Source organism: Dasypus novemcinctus, chromosome 20 (assembly GCF_030445035.2).
Source record: "Dasypus novemcinctus isolate mDasNov1 chromosome 20, mDasNov1.1.hap2, whole genome shotgun sequence".
Classification (NCBI taxonomy): domain Eukaryota; kingdom Metazoa; phylum Chordata; class Mammalia; order Cingulata; family Dasypodidae; genus Dasypus; species Dasypus novemcinctus.
In genome coordinates, this window is record NC_080692.1 from 36771443 (window position 1) to 36795414 (window position 23972).

The window sequence follows — 23972 nt, forward strand, 5'->3', positions numbered from 1 at the left end:
ATTCAGAGATGAATGAAAGATACGAGTTCTTAGAAGTAAGTGACTGAATGATTGTCATTTTCTTGTCTTTTTTTTTTTTTTTTAAGATTTATTTATTTATTCCACCCACCCCCACCTCGTTGTCTGCTCTCTGTGTCCATTCACTGTGTGTTCTTCTGTGCCTGCCTGTATTCTTATTAGGCGGCTCTGGGAACTGATCTTGGTACCTTCTGGGGTGGGAGATAGGTGATAACTCTCTTTTGCCACTTCAGCCCCTAGTTCTGGAATGTCTTCTCATTTTCTCTCCTCTGTGTCTCTTGTTGCATTATCTTGCTGTGCCAGCTCTCTCTGTCGGCCAGCATGTCTGCATGGGGTGGCATTTCTGTGCTGGGTGGCACTGACACACAGGATGGCACTCCCCCGCAGGATGGCATTCCCGCACGGGCCGGCACTCCACGTGGTCCAGCTTGCCCTCACCAGGAGGCCCTGGGCATCGAACTCTGAACCTCCCATATAGTAGACAGGAACCCAACTGATTGAGCCACATCCATTTTCCAATTGTCATTTTCTATTGCTTACTTTTTTACTCCTACAGTGAGTAATAATAAAAACAAGTAATATATTGCACAATCTCAACCAAATTTAGATATATATGGAGAGAGTTTAAGCCATATAAGTCCATTGTGACTTGCAGAAAGTTGGCCATCAAAATGTTTTTTTTTGAGCAACTCACACTACAAATATTGTTAATACTTTTTTAAAGATGGATTTTATTTGACTACATTGTAAGAAACATGACTGTGACCATAAATACTTGTATCTTCCTCTTTAAGAGGACAAGCCTCTTTCACCTTGGATAGGCTGACTTTGGCTCCATACCCAGTTTAGTGACCTAGCATAACCTCACACCCAGAGTCTCAATCCGTCACTTAGTCCTTGGTGGACCCTGTGCCTTCTCAGCTAATATAATTTGGCAGACACGAAGTGTTTTATGAGAAAGGCAATGTGGAAAGAACACTGTAATTTTGCAAAAGATTTGCCAATGTTTTTAACTACTCACCTTCTCAACTACCCTGCTTCAGGCAAATACATTTACAAATATCTTGTATTTTCCACATCTTTTTCCATTTCCTCTCTAGAGACTAAAGAAGACTTGGCATGGATCCTAGACTTCATGGGATCAGGGTGAGTAGTCATCTGGAGGGACCAGAAAGAGATACAAGTTAAGGAGCAAGTTCAAATTATTGCCAAGGAAGAGAGTCAAGGAATAGAACTAGAGGAACAATGTTATAGGTTGGGTCCCCGTGTAGAGTGTGAGGCTGAAGTCAGGAAATTTGGCAAGAGGTCAAAAATTGAGATCAGCAATACTTCTCCAGGCCAAGAAGCATACAGAATGTGGAGAAAAGATCCAAAATATAGCCCTGAATAAAGCACGGGTGTCAGAAGTTTCTTTTAATGGGGTTGGAAAGGTGGGGCGCTGTAAAAGGCTGAGGATGGTCTCAGACACCTGGGCCCCTTTGCTTTGGACCACTCCATTCCTTTGGAATGCTCTTCCTCTCCTTTGCCTACCCAAAGCCTTTCAATTTTCCATGACTTGTGTCTTGAGTGACCTCAGCTAGAGTATAATCAATTGGCCTGAGAACAATTTGAGTAAAAGTAAGTTGTTCAGCCTTGTAATTTGGTCAGTTTTATAATCTATTTCATAGTTACAATGCCAAATCACTATAGTTTGTTTTAGGAGGTAAATGTTGCAAACTTTAATAGGTTTTTAAGCGTTTTGCCCCTCTTCCCCAAAAGTTTTAGATAATTTTCCTTTTCTTTGGCTTTTGCAAAATTTCAAATTGACTTCTAGGAAATAATGCCTGAAATGTATTAATTTGTACTTTTCAGTTTACACGTTTATTGCTTATGGACCCACTTGAAATTAGAAATGTTATATTGTTTTATCTACTTTGTAAGGCTAATAATGATAATTATAATAATAATGTCTACTATTTTTTAAGTGCCATTATATTCCTGATGCTTCACCTATGTTATTTCTAATTTTCTTAAAAAACCTTTTAGGTATGTGTGTTATCTCCATTTTAGGCGAGAAAAGTTAACTTGCTCAAAGATAGACCCAGCTAATGCTGGGGTTGATATCGTAAGTCAGCTTTGAGCTCTTTCCAGTACCCCAAATTGCTGTGAAATGTCTGTTGATTTGATTAACCTGAATTTTTGGTTGTACATTTTATGTCCCTGTCCCCTAGAGCTTCTATGACCAGCTCCAGAGCAAGAGTACACAGGAGTCACTCAGTGAGAGAAAAAGAAACTCACTAGAGAAGGCCGAGGCCCACGCCTGCATGTCCATCTTTCTCATGAGAAAAGCTCTAGTTTCTTCTTTTTTTAGTTTTCATTTTTCTTCTTTTTTGTCTTAACTCTTCTTTATCTTTCTCTGGTTCACAAATATATTTATATATTTGTTTAAGGTTACTAGGGTTCCTTAAGTTATGCTTCAATCCTTTCTTCCATTTTCTTAATGTAATTTTCCATCAGTAAATGCCTGGTCTAATCCACACCTACAATTTTCTGAAGACTTTTTTTAGATAATTAGCAAAATTCTAAAAAGTTAATCTGTTCAGAGCACGCTAATTTGAACCAAAATTAGTAGGTTCCAGCAAATTCATTACCTGGAATCCATTAAGCTAATTTTCTAACCTGACAAGCTATGCAGAGTCACTTGAATAGATCAGATCCAGTGCTGCGGCTTAAGGCCCTGCTTGCTGTCCTCCAACGCCGTGCTCAACATCTCCTCTAGGCCCCAGGCGGTGCCTGTGCTTTCTATTACTCGCTCCACGTGTGCACTTTTTCTGATCACTATGAACTAGGTGGCAAACAAAACAAAACAAAACAAAGCTAATGAGAACAGATTTTTGGATGTATCCTAGAGATATTTAAACTTGAGTTCCAAGTATATCCTAAATTAATAGCGCTAGTAAGATATGATCAAGTCTATATTAGCCATCGTCTGAACAGTGTGCTAGGGAGCCTGGAGGCCGGAGGAAGGCTCCAGAGAGCCGTGATGAGGGGTTGCCAAGTGGAGAGAGTGGGGTGGGTATTCTAGGTAGAATAAATAGCTTGTGCTTAGCACAGAGCAGAAAAAAGGAAAAACAAAGAAAGCTTGTGAAGTGTGTGAACTCTGACCACTTCAGGATATTCCTCAATATAATAATTGCTGCTTGCTATGTGCCAAGGGCAGTTCTAAGTGCTTAACTTTTATGTTATTTCATTTAATCTTCACAATAAACCTGTGAAGTTAGTTCTATTATTATTCCCGTTTTACATTGCGGAAACTGAGGCGAGAAGAAATCAGAATTTTGCCAAAGTTCCCTTGAGCAACTAGAAGGAGAATCAGGCTGTCTGGCGCAGCCCTGTGCGTCCGCCATGTTACATTGCCACCTGCCGTGGTTTCTCTGAGAGCGTATTAGAGAACAAGAGAACATTCTTCTTGGAGGCCCCTGGGATACTTCACTAATTATAACCTGCTATATTTACTAGCACGTCACAAAGTCCCCTGAGGAGAAATGAAGGAGACATACCCAAAAGGAAAGGGGAACCCTAAAAGGTGGAAGGAAGAGGACTGAAAACAAACTCGACCTGGATTTGGTCAAAGAGCCAAATACCCTGTTGGGACAGGAAGCGAGGAGGGCCACCATCCTTAATTAAAGCTGGAGGGGCAGCGAGTGCCAAAAAACATGGAATGTAAGGTTCAGACAAAAATGTGCCAGACTTCATAAAGGAGGATAAAAGATCCTACCAGGGTTCAGGTAATTAATTTCTGTCATCTTCATCTTGAATTACGGTTAGCTGACTTTAAGAACTTCTTGTATTCTTGGCTTTATTTTTCATGAAAGGGTCAGGTTTCCTGCTTGGATATGGGGAACCCTGGATTCCAAGGGCTTTTGGGAGCAGGATTGTGAAGAAAGAGTGAAAAGGGAGCTAGGAGGAGGATGTTTATTTTTAATAAACAGACCCTGCCCTAACTTCCTGAACTAAAATCAGTCTAGACCTGTTTTTTCCATTTTACACAATGTCCGCAACAACAGAATAAATATATTAAACCCAAACAAACTGGGGGTTGAGTTTTGGCACAGAAAGTCAGACAGAAATAGAGTCAGCTGCTTTTGAATGGAGTCCAGTGACTGATTTACAAATCAGTGGTAGACCAGGGCTGCACTGGCCTGAGCTGAACCAAAGTCATTTTCATTATGAGCAGACAATGGAGAGGCAAACTGGCCTGATGCCCAGACTGAGCTAGTCAGTCTATCAGCTCTGCCTCCTTTTCCTTACATTTTTAAAACTCAAAATGTCAAGAGTTGGAAAGAACCCTGATAATCATTTTTCCCATCACCTTATTTTGTGTGGAGGAAAATGGACTCAGAGAAGGTCACTGCCTCTGACCCCGCCCCGCTCCCATTCCTGACATTAGAACAACAAATCACAGCGTTGTCAGACAGCACTGTATAAACGGGAGGGTCAATTTTAGCCCCTATGGATTGGGAAAATAAATGTGCAAACAATTCAATTTGTACATGCTGGAGCATAAAGTCACACAGCCAACTCTTTATTAATGGGTGACCTCTGTGCCTGGGGATTTCCCAGCTTTCTCCCTTCTTCTTCTAAGCCAGTAGCTCTTAAACTTTTCTGTTCCATGGACCCCTTAGCCAGTCAGGTGAAAACCACGGACCCCTTACCAAGTCCACACTGTGCAAGAATAATGATTTTCTAAATTTCTGTTCAAGCTCACGGGCCCCTCCTTGAGAGCCCCTGGCTAAGTTGTATTAGGCTGCCTTAAGTGATGTTGGGACATCGAGTCACAGGGTGTGGGTGGAGGACTTGTGCACAGGAGTTTCTGAGTCGAGTCCAGAGCCAGTGTGTGTTTTTATATTTCAGAATGGTTTTCATTTCTCATTTCATTTTAGTCCTATATTTCTGAGGGGATAGAAAGTTAAAACTAACTCGATTTCACAGGTAGGGAAACTGAGACTTAGTAACATTCTCAAGATAACATGCTGAATTCAATGGGGGATGACAGGGTTAAAATCCAAATATCCTTTCTCATTTCAGTTTTCCTGACAGCACGCCATACTATACCACTACTCCCTTCTGCCGCCCATAATATGAATTGGAGGCAGTGTACGATAAATGGACTACTGAATGGCAATATGCTCCTACATTCACTTTTACAAACAATGCCTCTAGTTAATTTCTTCAGCATGCTGGGCTAACTTTGTAGACATATAGCATTTGGAACCACGACAGTCGCATCTTCTCTGGATATCACTGTTTTTTAATTGAACTCTCCAAGGATACACGAAAGAGATAGATTCTTTCACAAGCCTCTTTGTGATGACCTTTTCTCTATTCCTGATTCTTATAGTGGCCAATCATTTTTCCTATAAGAAAGTGTAAGACCAAGTGTCTTAAGTAAACCAAATCTTTGAATAGCTTTTTAAGTGTTGAACAGAGAAATAATAGGTCTCATGGGGGGAGAGCTGCTTGGAGTCATTACTTTTTCCTTAGGAGATTTCTTTGCTCCATTGAAGTTTCTTCGTTTTCATCCAACTGTGATCACTTTGCTCAGATTTTAGAGGTTCAGTCCCTCTATAGCAACACCTAAAACCTTGTATCTTGCAGGATATTTGAGTGTTTGTTTATTTAAGGAGTGTGATCCTTATAGAAACATAGTCAGGAATTTATAGAGGTGCATGAGAAATGAATATGAGTTCCACAAATAGAAACTGGTTTTGCTGTGGTTTGGGTTCTATTGTTTTTGGTAACTAAGAACCGTAACTAATAGATGGCCTCTTCCAAATACATCTCTTTTAATATCCTGCTTGATGATTATCATAGCTTTCCTCCTTCATCCGTCAGTTCTCTAGCAAAAAAGCCCTTCTAAGTTTATCTCTGAAATTTCTATTTCTGTTTGGAATTTGAAATATTGTGTCTAAAACCAGACATTTTGAAAACTATGTGGCAATCATGCTTTGTGGACTTGAACGTTAGAGAAATGGCTCTGCTAAGTTATAATTAGAATCACACAGACTGGAAAATGGTGACTTTTCCCTTGAGAAAGTTCTGCTGAACTTAATGCATCAGAATATTCTGTAGTTTATTGATTGGAAAATGAGAAGGTAGAAGGAGCTCTAGAGGATCATAAACTGATAACAGCCATTTTAACACCTGGTCTAGCTGGCATTATTATGTCCAATTAACCCATATTCAACAGCTACCATTCTTTTTCAAATACCAACTGTCCTCAACAGAACAATTATTCTCTAACCCTTTACCTCTCACCTTATAAATCAACATCATGTTATTGGAATTACCATTCTTACATTTCACAATTATGTAAATTCCAACCACAAACCACCGTGTCCTCCGGTGAACACCTACCATTTCCACTTGTTGACTGACCTAGCCTTCTCCAGCCCTGGGGTGTCATTAGTGGTGTTAAAGGAAAAGAGCATGAGGAGTGAATAGAATGAGCCCATCCAAGAGAGGCTGCAGATCTAAGGATTTTTTCATAAGTAATTATTTCCCATTTTTTTCTCTGGCATTTTCCCAAAGTTTGGTGGAATCAGGTTTACATTGACCACAAAGGAGTATACTTTGGGACCAATAAGATTCTGTTGATCATGGTGGAAAGGGTAGGGATTGCAGGACAGACATGGAACTTATGTCCAATGTGTATCACTTCCTCCAGATACCTCCTTCCCTTGATACTCCCCTTTGTGTTCAGCCCTGATGTTATAACTCAATTTGCCTCAACATTTCTCCCATGTAGTGGCCTGGAGCAATAATCTAGGAAGAAATGGAGATGGAGAAAGAGTGAAATTAGAGGCCATGGGTTGGTGGAAGAGTAGGAAAGGATAGACCAGGGGTGAGTCATTATTAGCAAGAAGAAGGAAGAGCCAGAAGGTGTGACAAGGAGCAAGTGGAGATAGAAAAGTAAGGCACCATCAAATTCTGAACATGAAGGAAAAAATATTTAACAACAGGCTCCATTAAATTTTTCTTGGTGTAAATAAACATTGTCGTAAGCATTTAGAGTTAAATCTATTGGTTTTTACTCAATCAAATTACTGTTCAAATCTTCACTTTCTCTTTATTGAGTATACATTATCCATGTCATTAAAACATTTGAGTATCTACTAAATGTATTAAAAATTCAGACTATTCTACAAATGCCAATGAATTTCATGTTTGTCCTACACTGGGGAACCAGATGGTGGAGTCAGCATTATGCTTTGTGTGGTCTGATATCTTTCCAGGTACACCCTTCCCCTGAGGTAGATGCTCAAAAAATACTTGATGAAGGAATGAATGAGAGTATGACTGTGAGAATGAATATTCTTGAACTGCCCCTGTCTGCTTTTATCTTTGTGTGAAGACAGCATAGTCATATGTTCTCCCCTCATCCCAACCCAATGAGGCTGCTACATACTTTATTTGATAATAAATACACCCTTTCCTCTTTTGCATAGCATTGGTGCAGTGATTAGGGTAGCTTGAAAGAAGACACTGTCCAAGGCAGGTATACTGGATTCTATCAGGGACCCCACCCTCTAGAACAGAAGGACTCTCTCCCCAGCTGCAACCCAGAGATTGTTCTCTGCTGCAGCAAGCCATCTTGACCAAGATCAAGGCCCCCTTCTGGGTACAGCCCATACTAAATGATAACTGTGGGAGTGTAAAGACCCGGTCCCCATTCTCCAATCTGGGACGATTCTGCAATGATATCTCAGCACCAACTCTCCCGATGGGATAATGAGTCTTTGTGATGTGTGCACCACAGTCCAACTTCTCTTTCTGCCCAATCCTGCTTCCTTTATTCCTTGTCAGGTTTGTGTGTGTGTGTGTGTGTGTGTGTGTGTGTGTGTGTGTGAGAGATTTTTATAAAGGGTATTTATTTGGGGTAGAAGCTTATAGTTACCAGACCATAATACATAAATTACTTCCCTAATCAAGTCTGTTGCCCTGTGTTGGTGCAAGATGGCTGCTGACATATGCAAGGGTTCGCGCTTCCTGGGTTCCTCTCTTCCTGGGGCTTATTTCTCTCCAGTCACAGCTGCTCTACTCTCTCCACCAGGGCAGCTGTAGACTATCAGGCAAACGTCTAATCTCTCTTCCTGGGGCCTCTGCCATGTCTAATCCTTCTCTCCACTCCTCTGTGTGCTTACTTTCTGGGCTCCAGCATTAAAACTCCAACCTCCCTTCTCTGCAGTGTAGTTTCTCTCCCGCATCAGGTTTTGAATCCAAGAACATTCTCCAACTAACTTCCTGCAAAGAAATTCAGTCTTCTTTGTGAGAAACAGGACCTATAACACAGCATACTGTTAACTTTAAAAATCTTACCTCACTGTAGCTAGGATTATGTTGAATCTAATCTATTTTACCTTGCTCTAGTGTAGGCTATCACCATGTTACCATGTTAAAATCAGAGGGCCTGACGTAGAAATGGAATACTGCTATTAAATCTCAGTGCAATTGTTTAGAATATTGACTTTTCAGACCCTCTAGAATTAACTTAACCCATGAATCTTTCATCACCTTTAGGCTTCCACTCCAAGTGTTACATATATTTAATCGCCCAGCCCATAAAATCAATGACCTTTGGTTTCAGAAGGGAAAGATTAAGAATGACATACTGGCCTATCTTAGAAATGATTTAAAGGAGAGTGCGTTTCCTCTAAATTTACAGAGATATAATTTTACAATTCATTTGTTTTTCTAATTTCCTCCCAAGGTTCAAAACTCAAAAGATGTCATGATTAACTTCCTCTTTTTTCTTCTCCATAGGTCTCTCCAAGTAAAAGTTCTGCAAAGAGAAGCTTGGGTGAAATTCACCCCAATTCTTGTTTTATTTTTCTCTTTTTAGAAAACCAGATACTTTGACAAGGTGACATAAATATGGCCGGTTCCAAACTCAGCTGTGAAACAAAGTTTGTCCATGATAATCTTCTTCCCTTCTGTGGTAAACTCTTTGCCTTTGTGGCTGTCCCTCCGCCAACTCTGGGACCTTCTAAGCCTCCTGACAACCTCCTGTCCACCTCCTGCACAGCATCCCATTTCCCCTTTATCCAGATTTCCCTGTTCTGCTGCTCTTTTCCATGGCCTTGACCAGACTGGTGGCTTACCACGTTGCCTGTCATTACTACAACGAAAACTTCCCTGTTCTGAAGCTCATCGCCCAAGGCCAAGTATACTCTGCCTCTTAAGAGGCAGTTTTTGCATGACACACTAGTAGTTGGTTAATAAGTTTTGGAATGAATGAATGAATGAATGAATGAATGAGTGAACAAACTACTCTCTGATAACATACCATTTAGCACCTATGCAGTTCCTGCCACCCCAACTGGAAGAGAGTGTAAACTACAACATGAATTATAATCCATGCTGTGTAGCAATGTTCCAAATGTACTCATCAAATGCAATGAATGTATCACACTAATGAAAGAAGTTGTCAATGTGGGAGGAGAGTGGGGTGTTGGGAGTAGGATATATGGGAACCTCTTATATTTTTTACTGTAACATTTTATGTGATTTATGTATCATTTTTTAAAAAGGTGTATGTATATTAACAGGGGCCTGATGAAGATGGCAAATAGGTGAGCTGGGAGAGAAACCCCATGCTAGGTGGGTGTTATAGTTATCTCAAATAGTTCTCCAGTCTCCAGTGGGTGGTCTCCTGTGCTAATTCATTTCAGAAAGACCTTGAAGGCAGCCCCTTTTTACTATAAGTTCCAATAATAAGAGAAGTGACTGTTACCTAGAAGAGGTAGTACAGTAGTAAGTAAATAAAGAACACATAAGGACCAACCTTGACCTAATATGTGTGATCACTCTGGATTCTGCAGAAGTTTGTAATACTAGGTCTAATCTATAGTGAATGGATGAGAACTGTTAGAAACTCTTTCTTTCTGAAAAAGTTCTATTCTTTGGTCATGAGTCCCCAGAGATATAAGAAATAGGAGTGGCCATGAAGAAGATAGGCAAAAATATCTGGCAGATTTAGAGAACTAAAGCTGAGAAGTAATAATTCAATTAAATAAATGTGAGAAACAACTATATAAGCACATGATACATAATAATAATAATCTGCTATGGAATATCATCAAGCAACAAAATGTACTGCAAAAATATTAAGACTTATGTGGTCAATGTTGATTATAGTTACTGAGGTGAATGATTTGAGTAAAATAATTGAAAAATCAACTCAGTTTTGAACACAAAATTGTTCCTGGAAATTTACCCTGTAGCATTTACCAAATCACTACAATGGTTTGGGGTGGGAGTCCTACTATCATACTCAAGAAAGAGGGAAGAGAAAGAATAAAGAAGTGAATCAAAGGGTTTGGAAACACGGAACTGATAAAGGATTGGATTATGAGTATGGAGTAAAGAAGATTGCATAAGGGGGCCTAAGAACAAAGAGTTGGAGGCATCATTTGGGGATGGTGACTGGTAATTTTAAGAACTTCCACGGAGGATGGGTGAGAAGAAACACACATGCATGGCTGGGGAACAGGAAACATTTCCTGAGTGTAAACATCCACAGCTCTGGCTTACGTGACCCCAGTAGGGCTTTTGGGGGATGCCTGCCCTAGGAGCATTTCTCAGCCTCCAGCAAGAAGCCTTTTGCGTGGTTTAAAGCAGCTCTGTGGAGGGACGGGGTGGCTTCCTCAGGTCTCGTGCTCCTGAGAAGCAAACCTTACACTGCTGCTTTCACAGTCTTCCTGCCAGCTGCTGCCTCCAGCTCAGAGACTGTGGAGTTTTCCCCACAGAAGGGAACAACCGAGCCTTTCACCCTCTGTGCTTTACTTGGACAGGTCTCTGGGGTGCCTCTGTGGTCTTTCAGCTCTTCACCACTTGGGCACTTTCCTTCTGAGCCAAGGGCCTCTTGGGAACAATATAGCATCTGTGTGCTGACAGTAACAGCCTGTGGGCCAGAGTCCCTGGGCCAAACCTCGCCCCCGGTCCACGTGGGCTGAATTATACACCTCACCTGCAAAGAGCCACGGTTCAGGCAGCCCCAACCCACCACGGCACCAAGTGGCCCCTCCTCCTACCCACGCCCCAACCTTTTACCCAACTCGATTCCCAGTGCCTTTGCCACATTTACACCAGTCCTAGTGTCGGATAGCCCCTACCACCACCCATCCCACCCACGGAGGGGACAATAACACGTGAGTGGCTTACGGCCTGATACTAAACACTGAAGGGTGAGGCACATGCTGCTTAGTTGAGCAACCGGGTATTTACAAAAAGGTTGGTCTACCAAGAGATGCCAGTCCTTTCCTATGACATGATTGCCTTTATTTATTACGCAGGGCATTGATTTACATGAGGAGTTGGGAACGCTAAACAAACAGGGAGTTTTTACGTGGTCCGTTTCTGCTGAGGTTAGTCACTTGGAAACATCATTTGACTTCTGGCAAGAAGACCCAATTCCAGATGCTGTTTGAACCCATTCTTTTGTTCCTGACTTCGAGTCAGAGAGGGGTCATGTGCTTATGAAACAGCAGAGTTTCAACCCTTAAGTGGCTCTAAAAGAGCAGAAACTATGTTGTGTGTTAAGTCTTGCCCAGCATACTAATTCAATATTAAATGACAAACTAGCACGCTCTCTCTCTAGGAATGTCTCTGCTTCATAGAAGTATCACAAGTATTTATCTTAAAGCCTCCATCCAGGGCTTATAGCAAGCCCTACTCAGTATGAATGCATAAGAGAAAATTGGTGGGTGGTGGGACATGAAAGGAAATGTAAAGGAAAGGAGAAGGAAAGAGAGCAATGCAGATTTTCAGGAAGCAAAATGGGCATGTCTATGTGTGTGCGGTTGGAAGCCCTGGTGATCCTGTTGGTTAGTGTCTCTGAGGCTTGAGTTGCCCCTTTCTATTCAGCATACAGTAGCTATTTGGTAGTATGCAGATGTGTCAGGGAGAAATCAGAGTTCCACCTTCGGAGCCTTGTCTTCTGGTTCATGGTTTTCTCCCTGAAAAACATCATGACTCATATTAAGAGTTGGAGCCCATTCTGTTTTAGCAAACTAAGCTTCCCCTAGAACCCTTAAATCTATCTTCAATTTTCATCTCATGAACTCTTTTATATGGAATTTGATTGGTTACCATAAATGCCCTAAATTCGATTTCACTATCCTATGGTGACATCTAAAAGTTAGCTCCTTTGAATATGCAAGACCTTTTAAAAAATGCTTTCCTATTTCTAATCTCATGACTATAACCTAATAAGCATCCTGATCACCACATCCTCACGTACCATTGATTTTAGTCAAATCCAGAGCCCAGAGAATTCTTAAACAACGGGAAATAAAAGGGACAGAGAGAGGAAGAAAGCCATTCTCGCTTTACCTGCATAGTCTCACACTTACCAATCGTTTTCCTTCTAGGAATCCATAACAGAAGTTTTGCACATTCTCTACTGAAATGTCTGCTACGGGCAATGTATCCCACTCCTCATCTACAGTGCGGTAAATTGCCAAAGCTGGCATTTGAGATGCCTTTAGGTTGAAAAATGATACCACCTTCTCATTTTCCTTCAAACTGCTGTCCACCAGAATAAAAAGAATCTGCAGATGGAGAAAGTTGAAAGAGAAAGTTCTATCAGAAATTCAGGATATTAATAGGTACCTTATGATTGTTGAAGTTTATACCAATTGAATGTATGGTCTGTGTCATACAATTTAAATCTCAATTGAGTTAAAAAGAATTTCATATTGTTTTGTGTTGCTTTGGTGTTTTATCCCACTGATCAGATTCCTTTAATTGTTTTCAATTTTGTAGAAAAATGCAAACATCACCTTTATTGTTAATATTTACACTTGGTTTTGTAAACAAAATTGGCAAAAAGTTCTAAGAGTTTTTATACATATTTATAAAAATTTCGAGAATATGATCCTTACCACTTCTGAAAAGTATACATTTTTTAAAGACTAAAAGCCAATAAATGTAGAAGTGGAAGAGGAAGACAAAAACATTGACAACAGATTATTTGAATTTTCTTCTTCCCAGATAATCTATAATATCACACGTGCTACTTACTGTTTTTGGTATAGCCTGTGAAACCCAAAAATTCTGATTTTTCTCCACTAGTCTAAAATAAGCCCAGTAAAGGGTGTACCAGTCAGCTACAGATTCTGTCATCTTCTTGTGCAGTAAGAAACTCAGTTCTTCTCTTAACTGATTTCACATTTGGTTCCAGGTTTTCTTTTTTATTTCTTCCCAATAATATTTTTACTTTCCAGTGGATTTTACCAGAAAGTAAACTATCCATATTTTGGATGTACATCCATTTGTTTCCATGTGAGGCTTAAGAGACGTAGATTCATTTAATTTTAAGAACATAGAATTGGAAAAGACTTTGGTGATTCTCTAGGAGAGGAAATATTGCCTAATGGTTTAAAGCAGGGATTTAGTTGTAGATCCCTCCTCTGGCACTTTCTAGCTGTGTGATTTTGGGTGCATTATTCAACCTCTGAAGACTCAGTTTTCTCCTTGGTAAAATGGGCTTTCTTGGGAGAGTATTAAATGAGATGATGCATTTAATTTTTTAGCAGTTTTTGGCATATATTAATTGCTTTGTAAATGTAAACTATTTTATATTATTAAGTCATCTGTAAACTTTGTACAATGTGGAAGATCATCCACATTCAGAATACTTTCAATGTTAGGGAACCAACCACCAAAAAAGGCAGCTTCTTTAAATTATTTGACAATTCTCATCATTAGAAAGGTCTATAATTCAATTCAGTAGCCTTGAAGTGGTGGAAGCCTTACAATTTCAATAATAGAAAGTAGAACTATATGTAATAGGGAAGGGACAGAAATGAACATTTGTGGAACTCAGGCAAAGGCATCAGGCACTTGATCAATATTTTATGTGAGAAACAAGGTCAGTCGTCTAATAATCCAACAAATTGTGGCAAGGTAAAAAAAAAATATGACTAAAAGGTGATTTTTATTTTTAGTATTTTTGGTCTCTCCACCAATCAATGCAAAAAAAAAAAATAGGCTCATCACTGAGTAAGATATGATTATACAGACCTTTAATAGCACAAGAAACACCTTTAAGTTCAAATCAGAGCAATGTGCTTATTATGTCCCAGATCTTGTTTTGAACTCTCTTAAGCCTACATATTCCCCTAATTTCTCTCTACTTCCCTGGCCTTGTCTTCTGTTTCCTAGTGTTCTGGTGGGGAGAGTTCAGACTCACCTTCCCCTGGAAGAGCTTAGCTGCCTTCCAGTATCTGTGCATGCTTTCTTCATACTCCTGGGAAGCCTTGTTCATCATCAGGAGAAGATGAATCTGAATCATGCTGTTGAATAGGCCAATCACAGTCTGGAAAATTGAAACATCTTGTCAGGAGAGAGAGAGAGAAAGAGCAAGTGAGAGACAGTGAGAGAGAAAGAGAGAGAGAGAATGCAAGAGGGGCATTAGTTGCAACCCAGTGAATGGGTAGACTAAACAGAAGTGAGAGCTGCCCACCTTCACCGCATATGGTAACAGCCTCCAGGATGGCTCTCAGGAGGCCTCACCTTCTAGTTTTCATGCTACTGTGTAGTCCCCTTGCATACGCAATAGGGCTTATCAGAGCAAGCAATAGGAAATTGCAGAAATGACAGTGTGACTTCCAAGATTAGGTCATAAAAGACATTGTGGGGCAAGTGGATTTGGCCCAATGGATAGGGCATCCGCCTACCACATGGGAGGTCCAGGGTTCAAACACAGGGCCTCCTGACCTTGTGGTGAGCTGGTCCATGCGCAGTGCTGATGCTTGCAAGGAGTGCCGTGCCATGCAGGGGTGTCCCCCGTGTAGAGGAGCCCCACGTGCAAGGAGTGCGCCCCTTAAGGAAAGCTGCCCAGTGTGAGAAAGGTGCAGCCTGCCCAGGAGTGGCGTCACACACATGGAGAACTGACACAGCAAGATGACACAACAAAAAAAGACACAGATTCTGGGTGCCACTGACAACAATACAAGGGGACACAGAAGGACACACAACAAATAGACACAGAGCGCAGACAACTGGGGGGGGGAGGGGAGGGGAGAGAGAGAAAAAAAGACATTGTGGCTTTTGCCCTGCCCTCTCTGGGTCACTCACTGTGGGGAAAGCCAGCCTCAATGTATGGCACTCAAGCACCCCTGTTTATCCATGTGCAGGGCTAACTAACAGCCACCACCACCTTGCCAGCCAAGTCCATTAGCCTTCCTGGAAGCAGGTCCTCCAGGGCCATCAAGGCATGAGATGACTGTAGCCCTGGCCAACAACTCAATGGCAACATCGAGAGATTGAAGACCAAGAGCACCCAATCAACCACTCCTGATTGCCTGACCCACAAGAATGGTGTGATCATGAGTGTGTTCTGTTTTAAGCAGCAGAGTTTGGGGATAATTTGTTATGCAGCAATAGACAGAATCACTAATATACCATGCAACACATTAGTCACTGTTTTCCAACTCCTCTTAATGTTGGAAGACCAGTTGGCTAGGCTTTCCTACATATTGCTAGTGCATGCTTACGGAGTGATTACCATGTGCCAGACACTGTTTTCAGCACTTTATATCTACTGATTAATGTAATCCTCAAAGTCCCAGCTTTACAAATAAGGATTTGAGGAACAGACTAATTAATTCTCTACAAATCACACAAGTAATAAGTATTATAAGTAATAGGGCTGGGATTTAGTCCAAGCAGAGTCTATGCTCTTTAACAGGATGTGCTGCTCATTTATAGCAAATGGCAAAGCTCCATCTAAAGAAATCCAGCCCTGAACATGGTTGCATTGTCTGCCTCAGCGATAAGATGGACTCTTTGGGAGACCAGAAGAATTGCCATTTCTTTCTGAGTTAGAGAAGATGATTTCCAAGGTAGTTGTCAATGGCTGAGGGGAATAGGACAGGTGCCAGCCAAAGTGAGGAGGAGAGAAGGCAAAACTGTGGCTACTGGCTCCCTTCATTTCACTGTTCTGACGTAGTCTTGCAAATCTAATTTGAACAAGTCCCATTCCCTTTGCCACTCCTTTCTAAACACAGGAATCATTGTTGTAAAAATGGCATGTACACAGGAGAATATCATGGGTTGACGAGTCATGGGGCAGAGTCCCAAGATGGTGGAAAGAGGAGCATCCAGGCTGGAGCCTTCCTAAAGCCACCTGCAGCTCTGCAGGGATTCTCCAGCTCTATGGGCTGCAGAGGGCCAAAATGTAGACAAGGCTCTCATGGCTTTCTCCTTGGAGTTCAAAACCAAATCTTTCTTAGATTTTAAATTTGGGAGATTGGATGACAAGTAATTGACCCTTATTTTATTAGATGCTGGTACTTAAGTTTTGAGCATGTGTCCCACTCTCTTAGAGTAGAGATAGAGGATAAATCTTGGGAAGAGGCAGGCATATGAGCTAAGGATTCAATAGTACAGTTCTAGCAGAAGGGATTGGACATAGCAAGTGGGATTACTTTAATACCAACAGAGACAGCCTGGTTATTCTCCCTGAAATGAAGTATTGTATTTGTGCATTAAAAGTGGGTGACAAGCCAAGCCCATGACTGTGGTTTTCTGCCCAGTTGCTACTAGTGTCAACCGCTCATAGCAGCAGATGAGAAACAGGGATAGTAGTATGGGCAGCTCTTCAGTTAGAAAAATATTATTTCAAAGAAAGGAAAAAGTCATAATAAAAATTAAACTTGCTTCTATAAAAAAATTCTAACCTAATTTCCTCTTGATGTGATTTGCCTTCACTACTACTGTGGAATTTTAAAATATATGTATCATTGTCCTATAAGATAAAAGATGGACCAAGCAAAAGAACTCAGGAAGGCCCCGTCTTTGCCCTGCTTAGCCAGTCTGCAGGACTCCAGGACAACAGGGCCACGAGCCCAGGACCATGAGATCGTCTTTTCTGGTCCCACCTATCCTCCTGGCAGCTCCATAGGTACAGGACCAAAATGACGCTGGTCTAGGAGAAGAACTTTCTCAGTTACTGCTGCCAAAACCCCAGAGGTGTAGGTGGTGGACTCTTAGCAGAAGTGAAAATGGAGTCACCACTCCCCAGAGACAAACATGGTGCAAGAGGTGGAGAGGATTTTAGTCAACAGGAAGAGGGGTGTTTTCCACTGGAGTCCTGTGGGGCAATGGAAAAACCACAGGATTCAGTCAGAATGACCAGTCGTGAAAACAGCAGGGACAAGCACATGGGACGATCTCTGAAGCTGAAATTGCTCTTGGTCATATGAACTCCCGTTTCCTCTCCTGTATAATGAGCAGTTAAATTCTCTGCCTTAAATTATGCCTTTCCTACCCATATTGTTTGACTCTAAATAAGTGGCTCCTAAGTTTTGCTGCATGTGTAAATCATGAGAAGCTAATACTTGATCACTCTAATGATTTGAGTCAGGGAAAAGAAAAGGAAGGTCATGTAAGAGAACTCAGTGGCTGTAGAGTGTCAGAGAAGCAGAATACCATGAGGAGAGGTGGCCCAACACTTTCACCCAGCCGCATGGTAAACCGGAGCAAGGCAACCCTGGTTCAGGGCTGAGCACCCTGGGGTTCTAGGCCTGTGTTAAAGTGTGGTTTGCAGGGGGGCCAGGCCAGGAACTGCTTGTTATAGCAAGGTAAGTACAGAAAATGGGAACACGCGGTTAGACACGAATAGAAATTTGACATCACTGAGACATCCAAGTGTGATGAGTGGGCTTGAATTTTTAAAATTTCATTTTTGAAATGTTTATTGTGTTTTACTAAAGTACTTGTCACTGATGCTTTAAAGTAAATGCAGGGAAGCGGATTTGGCCTAATGGATAGGGTGTCCGCCTACCACATGGGAGGTCCGCGGTTCAAACCCCAGGCCTCCTTGACCCGTGTGGAGCTGGCCTATGCGCAGTGCTGATGCACGCAAGGAGCATCCTGCCATGCAGGGGTGTCCCCCGTGTAGGGGAGCCCCACGTGCAAGGAGTGCGCCCCGTAAGGAGAGCCGCCCAGTGAGAAAGAAAGTGCAGCCTGCCCAAGAATGGCGCCGCACACACGGAGAGCTGACACAACAAGATGATGCAACAAAAAGAGACACAGATTCCCCGTGCCGCTGATAAGGATAGAAGTGGTCACAGAAAAACACACAGTGAATGGACACAGAGAGCAGACAACTTGGGGGGGGGGGGGCGGATAGAGAGGGGAGAGAAATAAATAAAAAAAGTAAATCTTAAAAATATAATAAAGTAAATGAAAAATGAACAAACAAACAACAAATGAACCTTCAGCACAGATTGCAGTCTAGTTTGAGAAGCATGGTCTCAAGGGACATGTAAGTCACATTTGCCTTCAGTAAAGGCAGCAAAACTGTCCCTGAAGTTTTTGAATCTGTCCCTTAACTTTGCAGCCTGACTTTCTTACCAGTCTTGTGATGGGTCATCTAAGTCTCAGTTTTTTTTGTTGAATAGGGCAAGTCTATCAGTCTTAAAGGGCTGCGTAAGGATGGTAACAAACAACGCACTAGGTGTTCATTCATTGGCAGTTACTGTCATTATTGCTCAAAGGATCAGAGCTCTGGGAGGAATGGATCTCTGCCATGAAGACAAGAACTCTCTGTGACACAGGGACTTCAGGGGCTGGACACAGGGCTATTGCTTACCACAGAGTTGTACTCTGTCACCAGGTGGAGGTTGTTGATCTCAATGAACCGGCTTAATTTGCTGGCATCCATGATTTCAATGTCCTCGTTCTCTAAATCCAGTTGTTCATTATCCACCTGGGTCACACAAAAGGGATAAAATAGTTCTGCCTTTATTCATTCATTGACAAATATTTCCAGATTCTACCACGTGCCAGGCACTGACTAAATCTCCAAAGCCAGAAAGGTAAATATGAAATATTCTCTACCCTCAAGGAAACTACAGTCCCATGGCACACAGCCACGTGGACAGAAACAGGGGAGTCACAGGCTGAAATGTCCCCTAAGGAAGAGCAGAAAGGCTTCCAGGAGGAGGTAATGCCTGAAAACCACCTAAGATTGTCAGATGAATGTGCAAGGGGAGGGGGTTTTAAAATATTTGCAAGGGTAAAAAGATGTGAATGAGAGGCCCCCTTGTGGAAACTGCAATCGGTTCACTGTGACGACAGCCAAGGATAAGTGAGGGTAGCAGAGAGACAAAGTTGGGGGCAAGTGGTGGCAAACTCTCCAAGGCTGCATGTACATGATTGTTTGTAACTTCACAACTTCTGTAATAAAAATAAACTTAAAAAAAAAAAAGCCAAAGATATGCTATGGTCCAGTTAGTGGTAATAGTGTTGTGATATTATCTCATAATCTGTGAAGCCGTTTGATATGGTTATGAATTCCAAAAATAGATATCAGATTATGTTTGTAATCTGATCTGTACCTGTGCATGACTGAGTTATGATTAGGGCGTTGCAAATCATGGCATGGCAAAGAACAGAGTTGACCGTTTTTGATGTTGGAGCTTGATGCCAAAAACTTAAGGTGGAGCCCCGGGAAGTCAGCACATAGAGGAAAGAGAAGCCAGCTCCAGGAAGAAAGGAACCTTGAACCAGAGAAAAGCAAGCCCCAGGAACACAGGAACCCAGGAAGCCTGAACCCTCACAGACATTGGCAGCCATCTTGTTCCAAATAGATATTGGTGAGGGAAGTAACTTATGCTTTATGGCCTGGTATCTGTAAGCTCCTACCCCCAAAAAATACCCTTTATAAAACCAACTAATTTCTGGTATTTTGCATCAGCACCCCTTTGGCTGACTAATACAATCTGTAACAAATGTTCCACAATGGTGTGGTGCGGCGGTGAAGGGGTGTTGTATAGAATTCTATACATGTGCACAATTGTTTCGTAAGTTCACAACGTGCATAATAAAAATATATTTAAAAAAAAAAAGATATTTGAAACCAAAGCAAGGAGATGTAACTCTAACCTGAGGGCAAGGGGAACCATTAACGTGATCAGATTTGGGTTTCATTTATGTAACCTTTAAATGTGAAGTAAAGCACATGTAGAGAAAAGCACAAAATGAAAATAAAAGCTCAGTAACTTATCACAGAGCAAACATCTGTGGAACCAACACCTAAGTAAAGAAATAAAATATTGCCACAACCCTGAAAACCCCCTTCTAACTGATGATTTATTCGTTTTCACCAAGGGTAATCATCCTGACTTTCATGATAATCATTTTTATCCTTTCCTTGACAGCTTGACCACTTAAAGATACACTCCTTAATGATATACTTGCCTTATCTGTTTTTAAAACATTATGTAAATGGAAACAATATACTTTTTGTACCTGTCTCATTCTTTTGCTTGACATTTTGTTTACAAGAGTAATCCATGCTATTGCACATGAAGTTGTAGTTTGCTCATTTCCTTGCTGCATGGTATTCCACAGTATGAATATGGTACAATTTATTTACTCATTCTCCTATTGATGGACATTTAGGTTAGTGTTTCCAGTTTCTGGCTATTGAAATAATGCTAAAATGAACTCTTGTTTGTGTCTCCTGGTACACATGTGCATTTGTATCTGTTCTGCAGGCCATATACCTAGGACAGGAATTTTTTTGCTTACAGGGTATATGTATTTTCAACTAGCAGATAATGCCAAGGTATTTTCCAAAGTGAGTAATAATGCCACTCTCCTACTGGTACTGTCAGAAAGACCCCACTGCTCCGCATCCTTGCTAACACCTGGTACTGTCTGCCATTTTCATTTTACTCATCTGGGTGGCTATGCGGTGGTACCTCACGGTGATTTTAATTGCATTTCCCCAACTGGCTGCTTGTGTACCCTCTTTTATGAAGTGTCTATTCAAGTCACTTGCCTTTTTTCCTATTGAGTTGTCTGTCTTTTTCTGACTGATCTGCAGGCCTTTTAAAATATTCTGGATATGAGCCCTTTGCACTATATTACATAGGTTTTCTCCCTGGGTTCTGGCCTTCTCATGGTGACTGCTTATGAACAGAAGGTAATTTCAGTGTATGTAGTCAAGTTGATCAATTGTTCCTGTATGGTGTACAGTGTTTTGTTTTGTTTTTGTTTTGTCTAGGAAAATCCTTGTCTATCCCAAGGTCGTAAAGATATTCTCTTACCTTATCTCCTGGAAGTTTTATTATTTTGTCTTCCATATTATATTCTTGAACCCACCTGATACCGAGGTTTTTTTTTTTGCTACTTAAAATGGATACTTAGATCCTCGATTTTTAGCATTTACTTTTCTCCAAAATATGCACTAAAATCCATACATTTCTCCCTAAGAAGGCTATAATTGCATCCATAATTTTGATATGTAGTATTGTTATCGTTTGGTTTGAAACATTTTCTAATTTTAATTATTTCTTGCCTAACCAACTGGTCATTTAGAAATGTATTTCTTAATTTTAAAATGTAAGGAGATTTTCTGGTTATATTTCTAGTTTAGTTTCTACATTTTATTTACATCATTTAACTTCTGCATATGCACATATGTTCTAGAAAATTAAGCAGTTTTGAATACAGTATTCCATGTAGTACATCCAGTCAACCTTTATAATTCACATTTTCTATATTCTTACTGAATCTTTTTATTAGCTTATTCTATGAAGAGAGGAGAGCTAAAATCCACCAGGACATTTTAATTGAGTTTACCCTCTTTCAATGCATTCTCTTTCCCTCCCCAAGACATACAGGAAATGACAGTTATGTGTTTTGATTCTAAATCTTACAATACCTTATTATTATTTGTTATATATACATTTATATTTATGCATGTACTTACCTTTTAGCTTCTACTCATTCCTTCCTGCATTTTAAAAAAATTTATTGAAATTTATCACTCATATATAAACATACATAAACAATAAGTGTATGATAGTTGTGAACTTACAAAACAAACATATATAACATCAAATAAACATGTATAACATCTCACCCTACCACCAATAACTTGCATTGTTTTTAAATTTTTTAACTAATGATTAAAGAGCACTGTCAAAATATTACTATTAAACAAAGTAGTTTTCCCCTAACCAATCCAATTGCTATTATCTTTATATCATTTATATATGAACATACATGAACAATTAAGTGTATAGTAAAAGTTGTGAACTTACAAAGCAAACATGCATAACATCATACAGGGGTCCCATACATCAACCCTCCACCAACACCATGTATTGTCATGAAACATTTGTTACAAACTATGAAAGAACACTGTCAAAATCTTACTACTAATCATAGTTCTTATCTTACATTTGGTGTGTTTTTCCCCCAACCCTCCCTATTATTTTTTAAATATATTTTTTTATGACAGAAGTTGTAAACTTAAAAAAACAATCATGCTCATGTGCAGAATTCCCAAACAACACCCCTCCATCAACACACCACACTGTGGTATGTCATTTGCTACAGATAAAATAATATTTTCTGTTTGTTATCATGTCCATAGTGTACATTTGGCTCACATTTTCCATATTGCCTCAGTATCAACACAGTACATCTTTTGCATAGATGCAAGAATACTATATTATTACTATTAACCACAGTCCATAGGTCACTCCAGCTGTATTTTTCCCATGCTTCTTTACATTCCCATCACCCTGCAGTAGTGATATACATTTGTTCTAGCTAACAAAGGACACTCTTGCATCTGTACCATCAACCACAGTTCTCACCCACCTCTTGGTTTACTGTGCTATCCAGTTCCTAGATTATTCTTAAGCATTCTGTCAGTTGGCATTTACATAACTAGACTATCATTTTCAGTCACATCCCCATTTATAAACTACCTGTTACTCACTGTGTGTTACCATCCACTCTATACATTTCCACAATTTTACAGTAAAACTAATTAAAACTTCTACATACATTAAACATCAGTAGTCTACTCAGTCCTCCTCTTCTCTTTTTAAGAATCGACCACCTACCACTAGGTCTTGAAGATATTTTTCAATAATTTCTTCTAGAAGTTTTATGGTTCTTGCTTTTATTTTTAGTTTTTTTTATCCATTTTGAGTTAGTTTTTGGAAAAGGTGTGAGACAGGGGTCCTCTTTCCTTCTTTCAGCTATGGATATCCAATTTTTTCAGCACCATTTGTTGAATGGATTGTTCTGCCCAAGTTGTGTGAGTTTGACAGGCTAGTCAACAATCACTTGACCATACATGTGAGGGTCTGTTTCTGAACCAAAAATTGGTTCCATTGGTCTATTGTGTCTGTCTTTAGGCCAGTACCATGTTGTTTTTACCACTATAGGTAGGTATTATGATTTAAAGTCTGGAGATGAGGGTTCATATTTCCTTTTTATGATGTTTCTGGCTATTCAGGACTCCTTTACCCTTCCAAATAAATTTAATGATCATGTTTTCATTTTTTTTCTTTAATGCTGGTGTTATTTTTATTGGAATTGCACCAAATCTGTATATCAATTTGAGTAGAATTGACATCTTAATGATGTTTAGTCTTCTAATCCATGAGCATGAAATGTTCTTCCAGTTATTTAGGGGGTTAGGGTTTTTTTATTTGTTTTAACATTGAGTTGCAGTTTTCTGAATACAAGTGCTTTACATCATTGGTTAAGTTTATTCCTAACTATTTGAGTTTTATCTTTCATATTTTATTTTTACCACTCTTTTGACACTTTTAGTTACTTTTATTGATATAATCTTCATTTCTAGACTCTCTTCCAGGCCCTTCTCTCCTATCTTTTCTTTTAGGCTTGAGCACACCCTTTAGTATTTCCTGAAAACCTGGTCTCTTGCTTAGAAATTGTCTTTTTTGAAAGACAGTCTTGCTGGATATAAGATTCTTGGCTGGAAGTTTTTCTCTTGTAGTATCTTAAATATATCAGACCACTGTCTTCTTGCCTCCATAGTTTCTAGTGAGAAATCAGCACTTAATCTCATTGGATATCCCTTATATGTTATGCATTGCTTTCCTCTTGCTGCTCTCAGAATTCTCTCTTTG

The 23972-nt window shown here is 40.2% G+C and overlaps 1 protein-coding gene across 1 annotated transcript in view; it reads right to left on the minus strand.

Annotated features, from left to right (window-relative positions):
• Positions 1–2707: 2707 nt before the first annotated feature.
• ERP27 (endoplasmic reticulum protein 27) overlaps positions 2708–23972 on the minus strand; it is a 36562-nt gene continuing 15297 nt past the window's right edge. The window contains exons 4-7 of the mRNA XM_058282355.1: positions 18659–18775; positions 14252–14377; positions 12411–12608; positions 2708–2842 (exon numbers count right to left, since the gene is read on the minus strand). Coding sequence (XP_058138338.1) covers positions 2708–2842; positions 12411–12608; positions 14252–14377; positions 18659–18775 — 576 coding nt within the window. The remainder of the gene's footprint in view (positions 2843–12410; positions 12609–14251; positions 14378–18658; positions 18776–23972) is intronic.